Source organism: Physella acuta, unplaced genomic scaffold, assembly GCF_028476545.2.
Source record: "Physella acuta isolate Inbredline_101_S28 unplaced genomic scaffold, ASM2847654v3 ptg001122l, whole genome shotgun sequence".
NCBI lineage: Eukaryota > Metazoa > Mollusca > Gastropoda > Physidae > Physella > Physella acuta.
Genome location: NW_026732639.1, coordinates 132,501 through 153,560, shown reverse-complemented (window position 1 = coordinate 153,560; position 21,060 = coordinate 132,501). Strand labels below are relative to the sequence as shown.

The 21,060-nt window shown below is 31.5% G+C and overlaps 1 protein-coding gene across 1 annotated transcript; it reads right to left on the bottom strand.

Annotated features, from left to right (window-relative positions):
• Positions 1-124: 124 nt before the first annotated feature.
• LOC131956009 (glucose-6-phosphate exchanger SLC37A2-like) lies at positions 125-20,536 on the bottom strand. Its single transcript, XM_059320342.1, has 20 exons — positions 20,505-20,536; positions 15,659-15,799; positions 15,217-15,298; positions 14,949-15,039; positions 14,557-14,635; positions 13,628-13,763; positions 13,008-13,084; positions 12,279-12,445; positions 11,742-11,785; positions 8,211-8,291; positions 7,478-7,531; positions 5,292-5,382; positions 4,825-4,887; positions 4,121-4,206; positions 3,824-3,875; positions 3,628-3,651; positions 3,161-3,289; positions 2,617-2,714; positions 2,132-2,213; positions 125-1,391 (listed from the first exon to the last, which is right to left on the bottom strand). The coding sequence occupies exons 2-20, from the start codon at positions 15,721-15,723 to the stop codon at positions 1,315-1,317; spliced, it is 1,578 nt and encodes a 525-aa protein (XP_059176325.1). The 5' UTR covers positions 15,724-15,799; positions 20,505-20,536; the 3' UTR covers positions 125-1,314.
• Positions 20,537-21,060: the final 524 nt, after the last annotated feature.

Genomic DNA, 21,060 nt, shown 5'->3' with positions numbered 1-21,060 from the left:
AGTACATATAAAATATTATGAGCAATAAACTTTTATTAAAAATATATGCTTTACTAAAGTTATAAAGTAAGTAATTTTTTAAATATTCATAAAATAATAAAAAATTGAGCACACAAATATTGATCAATTTTAAGACAAATTTAAAATTTCAAACTTCAAAAAGATATTCTTTAAAAGTTGAGCTATATGACTGGTATCAACTAAAAAGCCACTAGTATAAATAGATTAAAATTAAAACATTATGTTATTGTTTTCCTGCAGTGTTAGCCGTCGACCTAACCGTTAAGGAAAAGCTAGACCTATGTTAATGAGTTAGTACTGAGGAAGTGAGTTAAGTATATAGAACAGAGAAAAAAAAGGACATTATAATCTTTGTTCGGATTAGAAAATATAATGTGCTAAGTTAACTCGTAAAAAAACTCAAAATAAAGTATTTTCTATTTATTTTATTTTTTTCTCAATGAAGGCACCTTGTACATTAATTCCTTTAAATACCTATTTATTTTAAGTATATTAACATTCTATTTTAGAAATAAAATGGCTGTTCTAATGAGGATTCAAAATTAAGAAGATTTATATACATGAATACTTAGGTAGCAGTTACCAGTTGAAGCAGCAGTATTAAATCAGCTCATAACAGTAATTTTTATATTAAGCCTATATTTTCTGACCTTTATAAAATACTACTCTCCTATTCTTCTAAGCAAGAATTGTTTTCGATATTCTATTTCACTGCAGAAATAGATCAAGCAACTGTAGAAATCAAACCCTACAGTACTATTAACTTCCTTGTACATCAAAACTCCATTTCAAGTTATAAATATTTAAAAATATTTTTTTATGTGATAAAACTGATTTACCTTTGCTTTTAAAATATTTTCAATAAATGAATGCATGAATTAAATTATGACTGCAATTTTTATTTTAATATTTTTAAAATACCATCTGCCACGATTTTTGTTTTTATTTCTGTAATTAACTAAATCATGTAATTAATTTGTATCACTAGATTACAGTAAAAATTTAAGCAGTACTACAAGCAAAAACTAAACAAAATAAATAAATAAAATTTCCCAGAATGCATTGCCAAAAAATAAATAATAAGCCAAATATTCATGTTATTAGATGTAAGGCAATACATAATTTTTTTTAACTTGTTTAAATGATTTGTTTTATATGGGTCAATTGTCTGAAACAATCTATACAAAGATAATTTGTTAATGTAACAACAAATCAACAGGACAGTAAAATAAATGCAACATAAAATGGTGTGGTTTTAAATAAAATCATAGAAAGATCCCACAGTGCCTCATGTTATGAATATTTATGAAATATAAAGCCAAAGATGAATATAATTATAAGCCCAAAACTTACAATCCTAAACCTTGTCACTGGATTAAAAAAAAAAAAAATGAAACAAAGCAAGTCACAGTGCTGCATAGAGAAAATAAATTAAGTGATAGTAAAATTTAGTTAACTTAAGAAGTTCTTAGGCAAAGTCTAACTTGATTATTTTGCTTTGTCCTGATATTATTTTATTACGTCTCATTGGCTTTATTAGCAAAATACTATGTGGCTAATTTAGAATGTAAAAATTTCCCTAATCACTATAGTAACATTTGGGAAATAAGAGTAGCTATAAAGCTATTTGATTATGTAATAGCATCACACATAATGTTTTAAAACAGTATGGGCAATTTAGTAATAGATATGATAGAAGATGTGATGGCTACTTTAAACTTAAAAAAATATCTACAGTTATGTGAGTAGGTTAAAACTGCTTAATGAAATTATTTTAGAAATAGTTCTAAGTTTAAAAAGCTTTCACCTTGAAATAAAGCACCAGAACTAAGATTTATTTTTAAAGCAAGCAAAGTAAAATATTAAAGTAGTTTTTTAAAAACTTTGTGTCAATTTAAAAATAGTTTACTTAAAATTATCAATCTATCATAATTATACCTTTTGACCACCTAAAAATTATTTTAAGAAGTGGTCTAATGTTAAAATTGCATTATTTTAAGATATTCTCCTACAAACTTTTATTGGGTAACTTTAAAAAATCCTTAAAACCCAAAAATTCTGATTGTAAAATAATTAATAATAAAAATGTGTGTGACTTATTGCTCATTACTTTTTGGTAAAATGACAACTCTGATATCCAACTCGCCACCTCTTCTTTGGTAAATTTCTTTGATTACAACTCGTATCAGCAACTGAAAAAATAGCAAAAATAGTTAAAATTTGTTCAGTATCAACATATTTTTATACAAATTATGGTAAAAAAAAAACCTATTTAAAAAGTTGTAAAAATTATTCGTAAAAAATGTGCTTTGTAATATTTAGAAAAAAGATAACAAATTAGTTGCCCATGATCTTTTTTCTTAGTTGTAAAATAGGAAAAGATTGTTTATGAAAATTGATTTTTCCAGGAGGTTTGTAAGTAAAACTGTTGCAGCCTGTACCATATTGCACCACAGTGGTAGTTAAAGAGTTAAACAGAGTTATTATTTCCAGTACACTGAACATCTTACAGTGATTAAAGAGTTAAACAAACTTAAAACTTATATCAGAAACTTGTTGCAGTCATGCAAGGGTTAAACAGGCAGAAATACTTACAAGAGCTGCAACCAAATCTGCTGCTATCAACATGTAGAAAACATTTTCCCATCCAGTGGAGGAGACAACTCCTGTCAACATGGGACCTATAGCAGCACCTGAGTAAAAAAGTCAAACATGATGATTATCATTTCGCTAATTTTTTAAACAGAAAATAAAGTTGTTTAAAAATGTGAATCGGTTTATTTACAGAAGAATTTAGTTGGAAAATCCATCCCCAGTGGGAAACATAAATTTATAACATCCACACCTTTTTTTATGTATACTACTTTGCATCTGATTACAGATAATTTAGTAATACAAATGTTGAAAATATAACACCATGTATTTATTCTTATATAAAATTTTATTTATTTTAACACATAAAAATTTCTTTATGGACATCATAAATGGCTAACTGATGTCCATAAAATATTTATACATTCAAAATCAATAAAAAAGAGATATACATTTGAAAATTAAAGTCTACTGTTAAGATATGTATTTATAAAAATGTAAATATATTCTAACACAGTTATAATTGTGTTGATAAAAATATAATCACCTATACTTCCTGTACCGTCAATGACGGCAGTGACCATGCCTAGAGCTTTAGCATTTCCCCGGACAGATTTGTGTGTCCCTAGGTCAGCACTCACTGCTGTTGTGATCAAAGCATAAGGGCCATTCACACCTATCCCACAGACAGCCAACATAACTGAAATATAATTTGTCTTGACTTAAAATCCTAAGGGCCATTCACACCTATCCCACATACAGCCAACATAACTGAAATATAATTTTATTTAAAATCATAAGGGCCATTCATACCTATCCCACATACAGCAAATATAACTGAAATATAATTTGATTTAAAATTGTAAGGGCCATTCACACCTATCCCACAGACAGCCAACATAACTGAAATATAATTTGTATTGACTTAAAATCCTAAGGGTCATTCACACCTATTAAACAGACAACAACATAACTAAATATAATTTGATTTAAAAGCATAAGGGCCATTCACACCTATCCCACATACAGCCAACATTACTGAAATATAATTTGTATTGACTTAAAATCCTAAGGGCCATTCACACCTTTGCTACACACAGCTTAAAATACTGAAACATAACTTCAGTCAACATGAATCAAATTTTCCATCGTAAGAAAAAAATTACACATCTGATAAAATAATACAGAAAAGGAAATTTTAGAAACTTACGGCAATTTGCATAGAAAGGTACAACACTTCCATATTGATTATATATAAATAACTGCCAAGAATAAAATTTTACATATATTATAAGTAAGAATTTTAGACCATAACTAGATTTAAATTTTTATTTAAAATTGATATTTCATTCTAAAAAAAAGGTCTTAAAGTAAAATGTCATTTAAACGTTAAAATTATTAATCAATTTTAACTCACCTTCTACCATCAAGTTTTTAGGCATTAAAATAGAATACAAAGTCACAATTTAACAACAGATAATGTTTTAAAAAACTGATCATCACTCACCAGAGGGGCAGCAACCACAAGGAACAATGCACACGTCAAACCACGCATGCGATATCTGTCTGAGATAACTCCGGCTAAAACACCACCTATAAAAGATGTTAAGAAAAAATTTAACCACCTGTATTAAACATTTGGGTATGGAGTGGTCTAGCGGTAGAGAGCTGGACTGCTAATCCATAAGTCTGGAGTTCGAATCCAGGTTCAAGTCAGTATACCGTCCCTGAGTCCACCCAACTCTGATGGGTACCTAACTCATGTTAGAAAAGTAAAAGCGGCTGGGCATAGTGCTGACCACACTATCTCTTCATATGCCGAGGTCACAGAAACAATTGAGCTCTACTTCACTTGCCCTATAGAACACCAGGTTTGAAAAGGGAACTTTACTACTTTAAACATTTCCATACGAATTACCATTATTTAACATGACAAAATGTAATAAATAGTACATTAATTAAAACAAAGAGGAACAATGATAATAACTTTATTGAGGTTATTTAATGTTTTAATTATTTATTAACTGCCATCTGTCGGTAAATAAAATACATCTACCTAATCTAAATTTAAAATATAAGTATTTATAAGTAAATAGAAAGACATCTATAAGTAAAATAAAATATTATTGCATAATTTTTTTAGTTATCAACTGCTAAATATGGGTAAATAGAAAACATAAACTATGGTTGGACCCCACATAGCAACATTACCAATGATACCACCAGCATCAAATATTGTAGAAGTGTAGGCTGCGTCTGATGGCGAAACAGTGGCTGTAAAGAGAGGATAAATATGGTGGTTGTAAGGACACAAGATAAAATTAAAAATAAATAATTGTAAAGACAGAAGATAAAATTTAAAATAGTGTTTGTAAAGTCAGAAGATAAAATTTAAAATAGTGGCTGTAAAGACAGAAGATAAAATTTAAAATAAATGATTGTAAAGACAGAAGATAAAATTAAAAATAATGGTTGTAAAGACAGAAGATAAAATTGAAAATGGTGGTTGTAATGACAGAGATGATACTACATTGAGTATAATATTTTTTATAAGCAACAGATCCAGATAAGAATTCTATTTCTATGCCCTTACTTGCTTTAATGTACAAGGAATAACCCTATATAATTAATTATCACGAAAGACTAAGTATTAAATAATCTTCACGTTTAGCACTCACTTTTTTCTGATATGTAGTTGGGCAGCCAGTACAAAAATGTGTATGAATTTAATTTAGCAAAAAACAAGCACAGTGCAAACTCAATGACACCCTGAAAAAATGTAAAAAATTAGCAACTGTACTTTATTAAATCTTGCTATGACATTTTCTCATGCAGAATAATTACATTCAGCACATGCTCAATTCATGATTCATTACTGTCTTTATATAATTGTGTAGGCCTATATTTATGAATATATAAAAAAATAAATATATATACATATGTAGGCTACATATAAATATATATATATATATATATATATATATATATATATATATATATATATATATATATATAAATATGTAACAAACAGCTGTAGTCAAATGAAATACTAAATGTGAATTTTGAATAATATATGCAGATGTTAGGAGGAATATAAAGGTGCTTATTCAAATGGAAAGAAATGTGCACTAGGTCTGTCACAGGGCAAGCTGTCTATAGATCTCACTGGTTACATCAACCTATCACTAAATGAATTCAGGTCCAAGCTGACACCGCATGAACTCACCCTAGCACTAAACTAATTCAGGTAAAAGCTGACGTCCGATGAACTCACTGAGACAGTGGGATATCATACGCATTTTTACTGAGTTAGTGAGACATCACACACATATTTACTGAGATAGTGAGACATCACACATATTTACTGAGATAGTGAGACATCACACATATTTACTGAGATAGTGAGACATCACACATATTTACTGAGATAGTGAGACATCACATACATATTTACTGAGATAGTGAGACATCACACATATTTACTGAGATAGTGAGACATCACACATATTTACTGAGATAGTGAGACATCACACATATTTACTGAGTTAGTGAGACATCACACATATTTACTTAGTGAGACATCACACACATATTTACTGAGATAGTGAGACATCACACACATATTTACTGAGATAGTGAGACATCACACATATTTAGTGAGATAATGAGATATCACACATATTTACTGAGATAGTGAGACATCACACATATTTAGTGAGATAATGAGATATCACACATATTTACTGAGACAGTGAGACATCACACACATATTTACTGAGACAGTGAGACATCACACACATTTTTACATAGACAGTGGGACAGCACGCGCATTTTTACTGAGTTAGTGAGTCATCACATACATATTTACTGAGATAGTGAGACATCACACATATTTACAGAATAGTGAGACATCACACATATTTACAGAGATAGTGAGACATCACACACATATTTACTGAGATAGTGAGACATCACACACATATTAACTGAGATAGTGAGACATCACACACATATTTACTGAGATAGTGAGACATCACACACATATTAACTGAGATAGTGATACATCACACACATATTTACTGAGATAGTGAGACATCACACACATATTTACTGAGATAGTGAGACATCACACACATATTTACTGAGATAGTGAGACATCACACATATTTACTGAGATAGTGAGACATCACACATATTTACTGAGATAGTGAGACATCACACATATTTACTGAGATAGTGAGACATCACACATATTTACTGAGATAGTGAGACATCACACACATATTTACTGAGATAGTGAGACATCACACACATATTTACTGAGATAGTGAGACATCACACATATTTACTGAGATAGTGAGACATCACACATATTTACTGAGATAGTGAGACATCACACACATATTTACTGAGATAGTGATACATCACACACATATTTACTGAGACAGTGAGACATCACACATATTTACTGAGATAGTGAGACATCACACACATATTTAATGAGATAGTGAAACATAACACACATATTTACTGAGATAGTGAGACATCACACATATTTACTGAGATAGTGAGACATCACACACATATTTACTGAGATAGTGAGACATCACACACATATTTACTGAGATAGTGAGACATCACACATATTTACTGAGATAGTGAGACATCACACATATTTACTGAGATAGTGAGACATCACACACATATTTACTGAGATAGTGATACATCACACACATATTTACTGAGACAGTGAGACATCACACATATTTACTGAGATAGTGAGACATCACACACATATTTAATGAGATAGTGAAACATAACACACATATTTACTGAGATAATGAGACATCACACATTTACTTACTGGTATGGACAATGCTTTTAATATAGAAATTGGCTGCTCTTTACTTATTAAAGCCTTTAGGAAAAGAGAAAAAAATAAATTTGCAAATGATTATATAAATTACCTAATAAAATTACCTAATAAAATTGTTTTAAAGGGACTGCAATAAACTGGTAAAAATAAGAATAGAATATAGGAAAAAACTATTTTTTAAAAAATTGGGATGCATGCCTTGTCCATTTGTAAAAAAAACTACCATTCATTTTGAGAATACAAAATGTAGGATTCAACATTTCTCAATCTTGGAAAAAACTGCAAGATAAGCTTAGCTGCATTCCCATTTTGAAAGCAAAAACCAGTTATCAACTTCCACAAACCAGCCATCCTCAATTGACATTTATGTAGCAAAGTTACGATGTTATGGGACACCCCAACCACCCACTGATAAGAGCCCTGAACTCTGGGCAAGTTACCTAAGCCATGTCATAAAACACCCACAGCCTCCCACAAACTCATGATAAGTCACCTTAAAACCGACAGTAAAGATTTTTAACTGCTGACTATGTTGCATATATTACAGTGTGTAAGGCTTGCATAAAGTCAATATCACATTGCAAAATGTCTTGATAACTACTACACAATTTAGTATTCATTTTATTTTTTAAATCTAGTCATATTAAAAAAAAGTATTAAATTCTTTAGAAACATTTAATAATGACTGCATTGAAACAAGTAAACATAAACTATGTCTTACTGTAGATTCATTGTTCTCTATCAACACACTTTGCTCTAGATTTTCTTTAGACTCAGCCCCGCTTCTTGTCATAACTTTGGTCTGAAAGATAGAGAAATAATACTAAAAAAAACTAGACCAAATGTAGGAACTTTTGGCAAGAAAACTCTAAATTATACTATCTTTTAAATCTTTTTTAAATGTAGCAACAAAGTTAAAGTGTTATATGTATCATATTTGGCTCCTTTTGCCTTGGGACACAATGAAGACGCGCACAGATAAGTAAAAATTGTTTGTCATTTTTGCCTTTTGTCAATCAGGCAACAGAGAGGCATTCCATACTAATTCTGAATATCTATAATATTGTTTCTATATAGATCTATATGTAATTATAAAAAGTTTCATTGTAACTCTTTTCATATTCATAAACCTTTTCCATTAATAAATTATGATTTAGAGATTTTTATTTACCAATACGATTTACAAAGTGAATAAATGAAAAGAATGAATGAATATTGATTTTTGTAAACAAGACATTAAAAGGAAACAGGTGTGCATTCAACCATACATGAAACAAGGGGGCGTATATGTGCATGACCTTACTGCTAAATGATGCGTGAATAATAAATCCCTTTCTTACAAAGAGAAATGATTCAAAGATTCATTTCAGATTTTTATAATTGAGTTGGTTGAAAATGGAATATTTACCATTGAATTGATTATCTGAGAATTACTGGACATATAACCCTTATAAGTTTGCAATCTTAAATGCGGGTTACTTTATCTTAAATTTACTCTATCCTTAATCTACTAGACAGAAAAAAATGTTTTAATATTTAACATGCAGATGTTATAAAATCAATATAAATACCGTATGTTAAAATATTCAAAATGTAAATACTATTCAACCATGTAAATCTATCAGACACAAAAACCATGTTTAATATGTAACATATGGATCAGTGGTTCTTAACCTGGGTTCAATAGAACCCCAGTGGTTTGGTGAGTCAGTCTCAGGGGTTCGGCAGAGGTCAAGACACATACCAGACTCATTATACTCATATGAATCATGATCAGATTTTGTCAGTGCAAAAGATAGAACTATCAAGAAGGGTTCAGTGAATGTGCATTTAAAAATGGTGTGGTTTGGTACCCCTAAATGGTTAAGAACTACTGATAAAGATAATCTCAACAACTAAAAAAAATATGCCTTATAACTATGAACAAACTGTAGATACTTTCAAATCTACTAGACATTAAACGCATATATGTTTTAATATTGATCTTGTATATGGTTAGAACAACTCTATGTGAAAGCCATACATGTTTACACATTTAAATTGTAGATGATCTATTAGACATAAAACCCATATGTTTGAATATTAAATATGTAAATGATCTGACATAAACCAAATAGATATAAAAGCCTTTCAAATTTTAACATTTAAAATATAGACCATCTGAAACGTACTGGACAAAACAATCTACTAGGAGCATAAGCTTATACATGTTTCCATATTGAAATTGTAGATGAGGTATTAGACATAAATCCCATATGATCTAATATTAAACATGTAAATGATCTGACGTAAGAATACTCGATATAAAAGACGTTCAAATTTAAACAATTAAATTATAGATTATCTGAGATAACAGTAAAAAATACTAGGAAAATAATTTTATACGTGTTTACATATTAAAATTATAGATGATCTATTAGACATAAATCCCATATAATCTAATATTAAACATGTAAAAGACAGCTCAATATAAAAGATTTTCAAATTTTAACAATTAAAATATAGATCACCCGAGATAACAGTACAATCTACTAGGAACGCAAGTTTATCAGCACTCAATACGCAAGATACAGATGTTTTAAGTGGTGACATGTTGCTGTGACAGGCAATCAACACGTACATACATAAAAACATTGCACCAGCTGGGTGTCTGTATGGCTACAATGAACTAATCAATCAACTCATTGGATTTGCATACAGATGGCTTTTGAAGGCATATGGTGAGCTTAGATAATAGAGATCATTTTGACTTAGTATTTGAAATAATGAAATACATTTGAAAGATTGAAAGATGATAGAGATCATTTTGACTTAGTATTTGAAATAATGAAATACATTTAAAAGATTGAAAGATGACAGAGATCATTTTGACTTAGTATTTGAAATAATAAAATACATTTGAAATATTGTATTTTCCTTTATGTTTTATTCTGTGTAATGTTTACATTTAAATAAACAATCTTTTTTTTAGTAGTTAATTCCTCTACTAATGAAACAGTATAACTGGAAATACTAAAACAAATTTTGGAATTGGTATTGAAACCCTATTCCACTAAGTAGAAGATGCATTTCTATAAACCATGCTGAAAATGTTACTTGCCCATTGCATCATTTAATATAAATCAGCTACTGAACATTTTTCAAACCATTTCATAAATTTTTAAAGTATGACTTAATTTTTGAATTAAAAACACATAAAGGTTTGAGTTGGAACAATTTCTAATGTATTAACAAAATATTTTTAAAAATTTGCCATAAATTAGTAAAAATGAAATAAAAATCTCCAGATTTATTTACATGCTGAAGTCGTAAACAAGATGTTATAGTTAAATAAAAGTATTGATTTTTGTTCTCTCACTTCAGCCTATCAAATGGACGAGGAAGGCTTAATTATTTATTGATAATTTAACCAAGGTTTCACACAACAGGTGTTACGATTGTAAGCTACTTGTTACTTGATTATCTGATATTAGATGTACATAGTAGCTGATATTAGATGTATGCATTAGCTGATATTTGATATATATATATATATATATAGTAGATTGTATTAGATGTACGCATTTTATCTGATATTAGATGTTTACATTATCTGACATTAGATGTACATAGTAGCTGATATTAGATATACGCATTATCTGATATTAGATTCACACATTATCTGATTAGAAGTTTACATTAGTTGATATCATAAAAGTTTACATTATCTGATATTAGGTGTTTACATTATCTGATATTTGATGTACATAGTAGCTGATATTAGACATTTTGATTATCTGATATTAGATGTACATATTAGCTGATATTAGATGTTTAAATTATCTAGTATTAGTTGTGTAAATTAGCTGATTAGAAGCTTACATTAATTGATATTATAAAAGTTCAAATTGGCTGATATTAGAATTTTATACTGGCTGAAATTAGAAGTTCATATTGGCTGATAATTGATGTTTACAATAGATTTAAAACAAAAATAATATACAATATAGATTATACTATTTATACGACTTGTTACAAATGATTGATAAAAGACATTTATATACCAAATCACTATGATGAAATGTAAAATTTAAGCATGACAAGTCTGGATAACTATTATGTTCCAAGTTAGGGCACCTGTATCCTCAAACCTGTTACAATTAACAGTGCTAAAGGTCCATTTTCATTTATTCCCCCCCCCCACCTCAAAATTAAATTCTGTTAAAACATTAACTTTTTGCACATGAATACAGCAAGAAAACAAAAGACTTACAGCATCAGAATGGTCAGGTGGTTCACAGTTAACATCTCGCGGATCTGTCGGGGATTGAAACAAACACATACCCCATTAACCCAAAACAAGAAAATGTTTTGACACAACAAAACATATGATATTACTAGAGTACTTTGAAGAGGTATATGTTAAATTACGGGATGGCGTGGTCGGACGATAGAGCATATGGCTGCCAACCCAAAAGTCTCAAGTTCGGATCCCTGAGTCCGCCCAGCTCTAATGCGAACCTTTTTCAGGTTAGGGCAAATAAAGCAGCTGGGCATAGTGCTGAACACTATATCCCCATGAATGCCGAGGCCATTGAAACAAATGAACTCTACTTCACCATTCACATGTGTCTCGGCCACAAACGAGAAAAGTTAATGATGATGACAGGTCATCACCTATGTGATAACTAAACCAAAACCAGTGTGAACCCACTATTGTATTCAGCTAATGAACAGTTTCATTGTTACAAAAATATAATTCACTGTATTCATCTAACTTTTCATCACAATAAAATTTTTAGATACTCACGCGGAACAAGGAAGAGAAACACCAGTACACCAACAGCTATAATGATCAGACCAGGAACAACAAAAGACATCCCCCATTCATCCTCTACAAATGCGCCTGCTATAACCGAGCCAAGTATATTCCCAACACTTGTATGTGCATTCCAGATACCCATTATAAGGCCTCGTCTATGAAAAAATATATACACTATAATACATGTTTATATAAGGATTAGTTTATTTAAATAAAAATCAAATTTGTTTCTATCATTTTGTGGAAGTAATAGTTGTCTTATAATCATATAATCCTTTTGGATCCCTGGGATATGAACAAAAAAACTTAAATTGGTCTGTGTTATGGACCAGTAGGTTTGTATGCATACTCTGATTTACTCTAAATATAACAGTAGAAGGATTCTCAATTTCTGAGATGGCTAAAGCTCTATGACACTATAAGTCAAAACACAATCAAAATATCTATATAATTACTTATTTTTCTTTACCAAACCAGTTCCATACACCCGGCCAGTTATATGTAAATTTAAACCTCAATAAAAAAAGTATATTGTTTAAACTATTAACTTACTTTCCTTTACCAAACCAGTTACCCAGGGAATTTGTAAAATGAAACCTCAACTTAAAAAAAAAACTTATACTGTTTAAACTAATGACTTACTTTCCTTTACCAAACCAATTAATTTGTAAAATTAATCCGCAAGAAAAAAGTAAATTGTTTAAACTAATGACTTACTTTCCTTTACCAAACCAGTTCCCTACACAAGCAACAACACCAGGCCAGCCAGTGGCTTGAAAAATTCCACCTAAGATCTACACAGAAGAAGAAAAAAACATTACACTTAGTTAAAATAAAAAAATAAATGACACATATAAACTGAACTGTATTGTTGTTAACTGTGATATTATATACAGAGTCAAATTCTGAGTTGTGAAGCAGACTTCTCAACTGGGAAGATAAGAGTCTACAAAGTTGAGTTGAAAGGCAGTGAGTCAGCATGGCACTGAGGGATAACAAAGAATGAAGGAAAGTAGAAATGGCATAGTGCTAGAGTCAGTTGGAGTCTCAAGGCTTTGGTGTTAGCAACCCTGCACTTTACAACACATCCATTTACAACACACCCCTTTACAACACACCCAATTCCATCCAACCATTCATCTTTAACAACATTAACATTTAGAAAGAAATAATCACAAGTATGTCTTTGACACAATAATATAACTGGATCTCTAATTCCCCTAACCCTATTTAGGGATACACAACAACCAATAGTTCCCCATTTTATTTTCCAACACAGAGTTAAAAATTATTGAATTTTTATTTAAACACCAGAAAGATTCAACTCTAAAACTCACCTGCATAGCAATGTAAAATGGGAGGGTGTGGACATCATAGTAATAGCCAAGGCCAAAGGCAACAGTGAAAACACCACTGAGAATCATACCCCCCGACAGGTAGTAGCGCAGGTTCATACGGTCAGCTATATGACCACTGGGAAAAGTAGAACGGGCTGTTCAGTCAGAGTAATGAGATTTTAAAAAAGTAACTATACTGGTTATAAAAAAATTTCTGGCAATTGAACGAGCTTAGCAAAACCAATGCAGCCTCAATTTTCAAGCCTTTTTAATTCAATATATACAGGTAAAACAAAATGTTAAAAAAAAAATGACAACAAATTATTTCATTCTAAACACAAGATTCTTAATGTTAAATGTTACAGGAAGTCATTCACATTTTTCATGTAAGGGTCACCACCTCTTAAGTTAACCCTCTTGGGACGACCGGGCCGATCTATCGGCAGCGATTTTATAGCTAAAAAGACGAGCAGTGATAGTAGAAGCCACATGACTGGCTTTCTAGTATCATATCAGCCAATCAGATTGCTTCTTACTATTTTAGTTCATTCTAGCACTTCAGTATGGCGGCTTTCATGGAAATTTTGCCTCATTTTTTACGTTTTTTATCGATTTTTTTGTGATACAAGTGCAAAGCTTAATAGTAGGCTCCATCTTTTAGCGCCGGCTCTCAAATAAAGTTACGTCTTAAGAGGGTTTAACAATAAAATAACCCAGATAATTTTACTGGAGTGATTATTAAATAACACTTGCAGTAAATAATTTTCAGTAATTAAACATGACATAAAATAATTACACATTAATATATGATTTTATGACACAAGATAATACGGTCAAAATAAGATGAATTTATGATTTTAACTAGACATGGAAAGATCATAACAAGCTCCAAATGAAAACTAACTTATAATTTGAAAAGAAAAAACTACCTGAGGAACATAGCAACAGCATACGAAAAAAGGTAACACAAATCTAGTGCTCCGAGAAGATCCTTGTAGTCCTTAACATCTGAAACATTAGGCCATTCAAGAGATTAATACATTTATACTTGTTACTTTTCTTAAGAGCCAAAGCCAAAGCTATGTAAAAAAAAAACACCTTAAATTTGTACATTAATGCTTATTATAATGCTTTTCTTAGTTTTAAAATTGTGCTAAACCAAAGCAATGAAACAAATAATAATACATTAATATTCATTTCCTATGCATTAAAATTATATAAGAACAAAACCACCAAACACATAATGATTACTAAATATAAATTTCTTAGGTCTTAAAAAAAATTGTACTAGACCAAAGTATGAAAGTAAAAACAAACTCACTAAATGGAGCCCAGTCACACCAGTAGGGATTGCTTGTGTTAACATTTTTGCCATGGGGCTCTGTGCTGCAGTTTTTATGATGTAAAACACTCTAAATAAAATAAACAAAAACACTGAATTCATTGACAGAGGAGAGTTACTTTTTGAACATGTTAGTACAAGCCAACTGCAACTCTTATAATAGAACTGGATAGGGTTTATAGCTTTAACAAGTGTTGAGAAAAAGATATAGATTCAAAGACATTCAGATTAAGAGAAAAAGGATTACCTTAACAACACTAATTGGTTTCCTAGAGAGATGATAGCTAGTGTAGCATATAAAAGTAAAGAACAAGATACCCCATCTGTAGCTGAAATAGAACAAAAATATGAGTTGTATTATATTTAATGTAATGTTTAATTGTGTCATACAATTCTAAGATGGAACAGATTTTATGAACTCTACTACATCTGATGTAATGTTTTGTTGTCCATAAGATGGAACTAGTGAAATGTACAACCACTTCAAGCAGCTATGCTATCTATTTTACATCTTTTGAATGAAAACTGTGTCAACATTCAAAATTTCCTTCCACAAAAATGCTTGTCAGAGAAATTTTAGCTTCATCTAGATAAAAAATTATTTAACTACAACAAACGATTAAAATAATTATAATCTTAAGTGGCCACCACACTGTACACAAGTGATAAGAAAGTTTTATAAAACTTACGCAAAGTCTCGATGACGATATGAGACCGCCCTAGGCAGACAACGTATCAGGAAAGGAACTGTCATCTTCTGCTAGCAACTGGTTTTATTTGTATACTAATCATCACCAGATAAAAACAGTATTTGGCTCTTTGATCATACCCTATTGAAAATTTCACAACACAATTAGGCACAACAAACTTTTTATGCAAAGGCATAAAAACAAAAAAAACTGTAATGCGATATTGAAAGAAATAAAATTTCATCAAACACATCCATACATATCTAATGACCTGTTACTCTGTTAAGGCATCCATATAGCTATGGTAAAATAACACTGCTATAGTTTAATATGGAAAGAGACAGATCTTCCAGCTAGAAGCCATGTATAAATGTGTGAGCCGACTAGGAAAGAAACAGCATAACCAAAATTATGGTAAAACAACAGTGCTAAATTTTTATAGACAGATCATCCAGCTGGTATCCATGTATAAATGTGTGAGCCGGCTAGGAAAATAACAAACAGCATTCTCATTCACATAGTGTTGAGGGCGGCTGTGATTTTAAGTACAAAGTTATCAACACAAGTGTATCTTAAACACTTCAACTTATCTACCATTTCAATCCTACTAAGCATCTGATATCTCATCTTAAAATTACACTAGCCTCAACAGATGTAATTAAACATCAAAGACATAGGCTAATTAAGCTTAAAAAATGAAAGAAGTAAAAAAAAAGCAATAAACTTATCCTTGAGTAAATACCTACATTCAGGAAATTTTTAACTCAATTTAAGACACAATACCAATATCACAAGAATTTACTGATAGCAATGTAACAAAAAAGTCGAGCATATAGTTGACTTATCAGTCAAGAATGTAATTTGTATTGCAACTAAAGCTACACAAAAAATGCACCACCCTATTTTATCTCACTGGTACACTTGACCTATGAACTGATTACATATCTCCTAATTAAGACGCATGACATGACTAATTCATACCACAAAACTAAAGGATACATCTACACAGTGAAGCACAATCTAACCGCTGTCTTACCTATAAAACTAGGTCCAATTTACAGCAAATTTTGTAGGAAATAAGTAACTAATAGTATAACCAGCCTACCTACACATACTTATACATCACCAACAACACTAACAATGTTGGTTACATTAAACACAGACTCTGAGGCTTTTTCAATAATTATAAAATAAGAAGTGCTGAGGAGAAGATCCCTATAACATAGCCACTGTTCAATAACTTTTTTTATAGCATAACCAACCTACCTACACATGTTTATATATCACCATCAACACTAACAATGATAGTAATATTAAACAAAGGCTCTTAGGCAAATAAGAAGTGCTGAGTAAAAGATCCCCCCCCCTATAACATAGCCACTGTTCAATAACTTTTTTATGGCTGATCACCCACCTGTGTAGAACACAAACACAAAAAGAAAAAAAACTACTTAATGTCAATCTGTGTAGGTGCAGAACTTTGTATCAACCAGCAGTACAGGCAGAAACAAAAAGAAAACATAACCTTAATGTCTAATGTCGATCTTTAAAGGTGCAGAATCATGTATCAACCAGAAGTATAGGCAGAAAAAAATGAAAACATAACCTTAATGTCAATCTTTATATGAATCAACAAGCATTATAGGCAGAAAAAAACAAAAACCTTAATGTCGATCTGTGTAGGTGTAGAAATTTGTATCAACCAGCTGTACAGGCGGAAACAAAAAGAAAACATAACCTTAATGTCAATCTTTAAAGGTGTAGGATTGTGTATCAACCAGAAGTATAGGCAGAAAAAAAAATGAAAACATAACCTTAATGTCAATCTTTATATGAATCATCAAGCAGTACAAGCAGAGAAAACAAAACCTTAATGTCCACCTATGTAGGTGCAGAATTGTGTATCAACCAGCAGTACAGGCAAAAACAAAAAGAAAACAACTTGTTAATGTCCAGCAATGCATGTGCGGAATTATCCACTTATTCAAGTGCAGAATTGTGTATCAACCAGCTGTATAGGCAGAAATAAACAAAACAAAAGCTTAATGTCATTCTGTCTAGGTGCAAGAACTAGTGGTGAAAAGATAAATGTGTTACCATAAGTATGCTATTGACCTAGAAAAGGAGGAAAAAATGTAGCCGAATGCATTGTTTGAAGCCAAGATTATCAAGCAGCTATGACTCATCTGAGAGTTCAAAAAATGGGTTTAAGTTATTTAGCCACATCAACATAATTTAACAGTGGGTATTGTCTATGATGATAATTCAATGGTTAAGGTTAGCGTTTGATTCAATAAGCTGTTGTAGTTGTGCTAACTAAGCTTAATTGATATGGCAGAATTGCTAATGAGTAATTTATCTCTACCCTCCTTATCATAAAAAAAGAAGCAAGAAGCTCCCCCCCCCCCCCTCACTAAAAAGGACACCACTCCTCAGCCGATCAATATAGCAAATTTTATTTTTAACCAGCAATTTCTTTCTAAAACATTTACTTAGCTCAGTTAACACTGAGAGGACCTATATGGATCTTCTTTATTTTACAATCCTTAATTGTGTTGGAGGCGTGGTCGAGTCGGCAAAAAGCTTATGGTTGATAAATTCGAACAAAGTCTCGAGTTCAAACCCACTGGCAGATAAATCTCAATCCCCTTCAGCACTAATAATTAAGAACGAAGAAGAAGATTTTACAATCCAAAAAGTCTTGGCCAAATTGTAATATCTAACATTATTTTTGAAACCGCAAAAGTGTGTCGTCACACTCTCTGAACCGCTTCCCTCCCCACATCACAAAAGTCAGAACTGTCCACCCTATAAGAGTAGGATGTCAATTATGGATGACCCACTACCATCACAAGGGGGGACAGGGGGTGCAGACCTCACCGGGTGACACCAAAACAAAAAGTCAAAAATTTTAATGAGAAAGTCCACTTTTTCCAGCTAGTTCAACAAATTCTTTTCAAATGTGGGTTCAAGTCAGTACAACATGTCTAAGTCCACCCAGCTCTGATGGTTACCTAATTCAAGTTAGGGAAAGTAAAGGCAACTGGGCCTAGAGCTGACCACACTATCCCTTTATATGCTGAGGTCACAGAAACAGGTGAACTCCACTTCACTTGAATTTTTTATGGACCGCCAGGTTTGAAAAAGGGAATATTTTTACTTAAAAACTTCTTTAGATTTTATACTTTGTTATGCACAGGGTGGCATAATCAAAGTGCAGGGGGGTGACAACAATTTGTCTATAATTTTTGTACATTATTGATGAGGGGGGGGGGGGTTACACCCCGGATTACCAAACTGGATGTCATCTTACCTAGTTATGCCATTGGGATGACCCTTTATTAACAGGGAAGTACCACACAATAACCCTCACTGTGTACCGTTAAAGAAAGTGTTGAACTAAGATAATGGTGTTTCAAAGTAAACATAATAAATTGAGGACTGTTTGAGTTAGGTTGATAAAATTTCATTTATAAGTATTATATTCACTTTGTAGTTTTCTATCAACTTTTGAGCGATTTCCGGAAACTGTAAGAGATTCTTAATCCATTTCTGGTTTCTCAAATGTTGATAGGGGTCATTTCCAGAGGCGTAGCGGGGGGGGGGGGGGGGGGGGGGGGGGGGGGACACACACACCGCACGTCACCATTTAGGGGGGTGACAACAAGGCAAAACATATTAAAATATATAGAAAAATGAAAACTCCACTTAATTAAGTGATTAATTCGAGCGTTAAATAGTCTTTTGAGAGGTGCAAATCGAAAGTTTGAAGAGGGGGGGGGGGTGTGCAAATCGACAATTGAAAGTTCTCCCCGGGAAGGGTCGCTACGCCTTTGGGAGGGGGGAGGGTGACACCATTTAGTGCCGCACCGGGTGACACCCAACATTGCTACGCCACTGGTCATCCCTAAACGACAGCACACTTTTTTTGACGAATTTTACCTCCCTTCTTCCCACCTTCCTAAAAAAGCAGACCTCCCCCCAACAAAATCATGTCACACCTCAGACTACAGCCCCCCCCCCCCCCCCCCAACATCAATATCTTTCTAAAATATTATAACTGAGCTTTGTCAACAACAGTTTTCTAAAATGAAAATTAAGGCCTAATAAATTAAAAGTTTTTAAATATCATCTACACTTGAATTAATTAAAAGATTAGGCCTAATTACAAATTTATTTAAATAAGGCCTAATTAACTTGAATAAATAATGGTGCTTAAATTATTAAAATTAAGGATTAGTAGCCTAGCCCCTCTTAAAGTTTAAAGATATTGAATATTTTTCTCATAATATTGGGTTCAAGACTACTCAAAATAAAATAGAGATCTAGATCTAGAATAGTAGGGGCCTAGTAAAAATATATATATAGGCCTAAATAAATTAAATATAGATCTAGGCCCCTATATTAAATTAAACTTTAGGCCTAAGTAGCCTATAATATTATACTATTATTATAGGATAGGATAACCTATAGTATAGGCCTACTTAACTATACTACTATACTATACTATACTTAAAGTTTAATTTAATTATAGAATCTAGGGCTATCGCATACTTACATACTAGATCTATAACAAGATCTTGATTCTAGATCTTGACTGTAAATAACTAAATATGTTACAATTTTAAAAAATGATGATAGAATTACTTAATAAATTACTAGGTTAAATAAAATCTTAGATTTAGATCAAAGAATAAAACAAAGCATTAACGCCGGTGGAGAAAGATTAATACTATTAATAGAATGTGGAATGTAGTCGGTAGATCTAGAATTCTAGGTCTCTTTACTATTTAATAACTAGGTTTAGTAAATTTAATTGTATCTAAAAAAACTATACTATACCTACACACACTGACGTGATGGTAAATCATAAATCACTGTAAAGTGTAAAGTAGTGTAAAGTCCTGTATTAGTCGCAAGGTAAAGAGAGTGTGGGAGGTAAATATTGACTAGAACTAGAATTACACCAGACCTACTTCATCTAGTCCATGCAATGTTTTTAAAGTAGGCCTAACCTATCACATAAATCTGGTCAAAACATAATCTTGACCTATGACCCTAAATTTCAGATTTTATGAAAACATGTTTCGGCTTTTAAATTATAATTAAACTCACAACTACGTATGTTGGATCAGTTTAAAAATTTATATTGATCTGGGCATAGATCTATATGTACTATGTACATAATGGAAATGAACATTTTTGTGTATGCTGATGGATTAAATGATCCTTCAGTAAATATTGCAATATAGATTGTAACTTTAAACTTTAAACAAATCATCAGATTTTTATAAGATCAACATTGAAACTTGGAAGTTGTTGAGTGAACTCCCGTGAAGGTTTCTTGCACACATAAAAATTAAATATCGGAGGGACGCCCACCACATGTCCCCCCCCCCCCC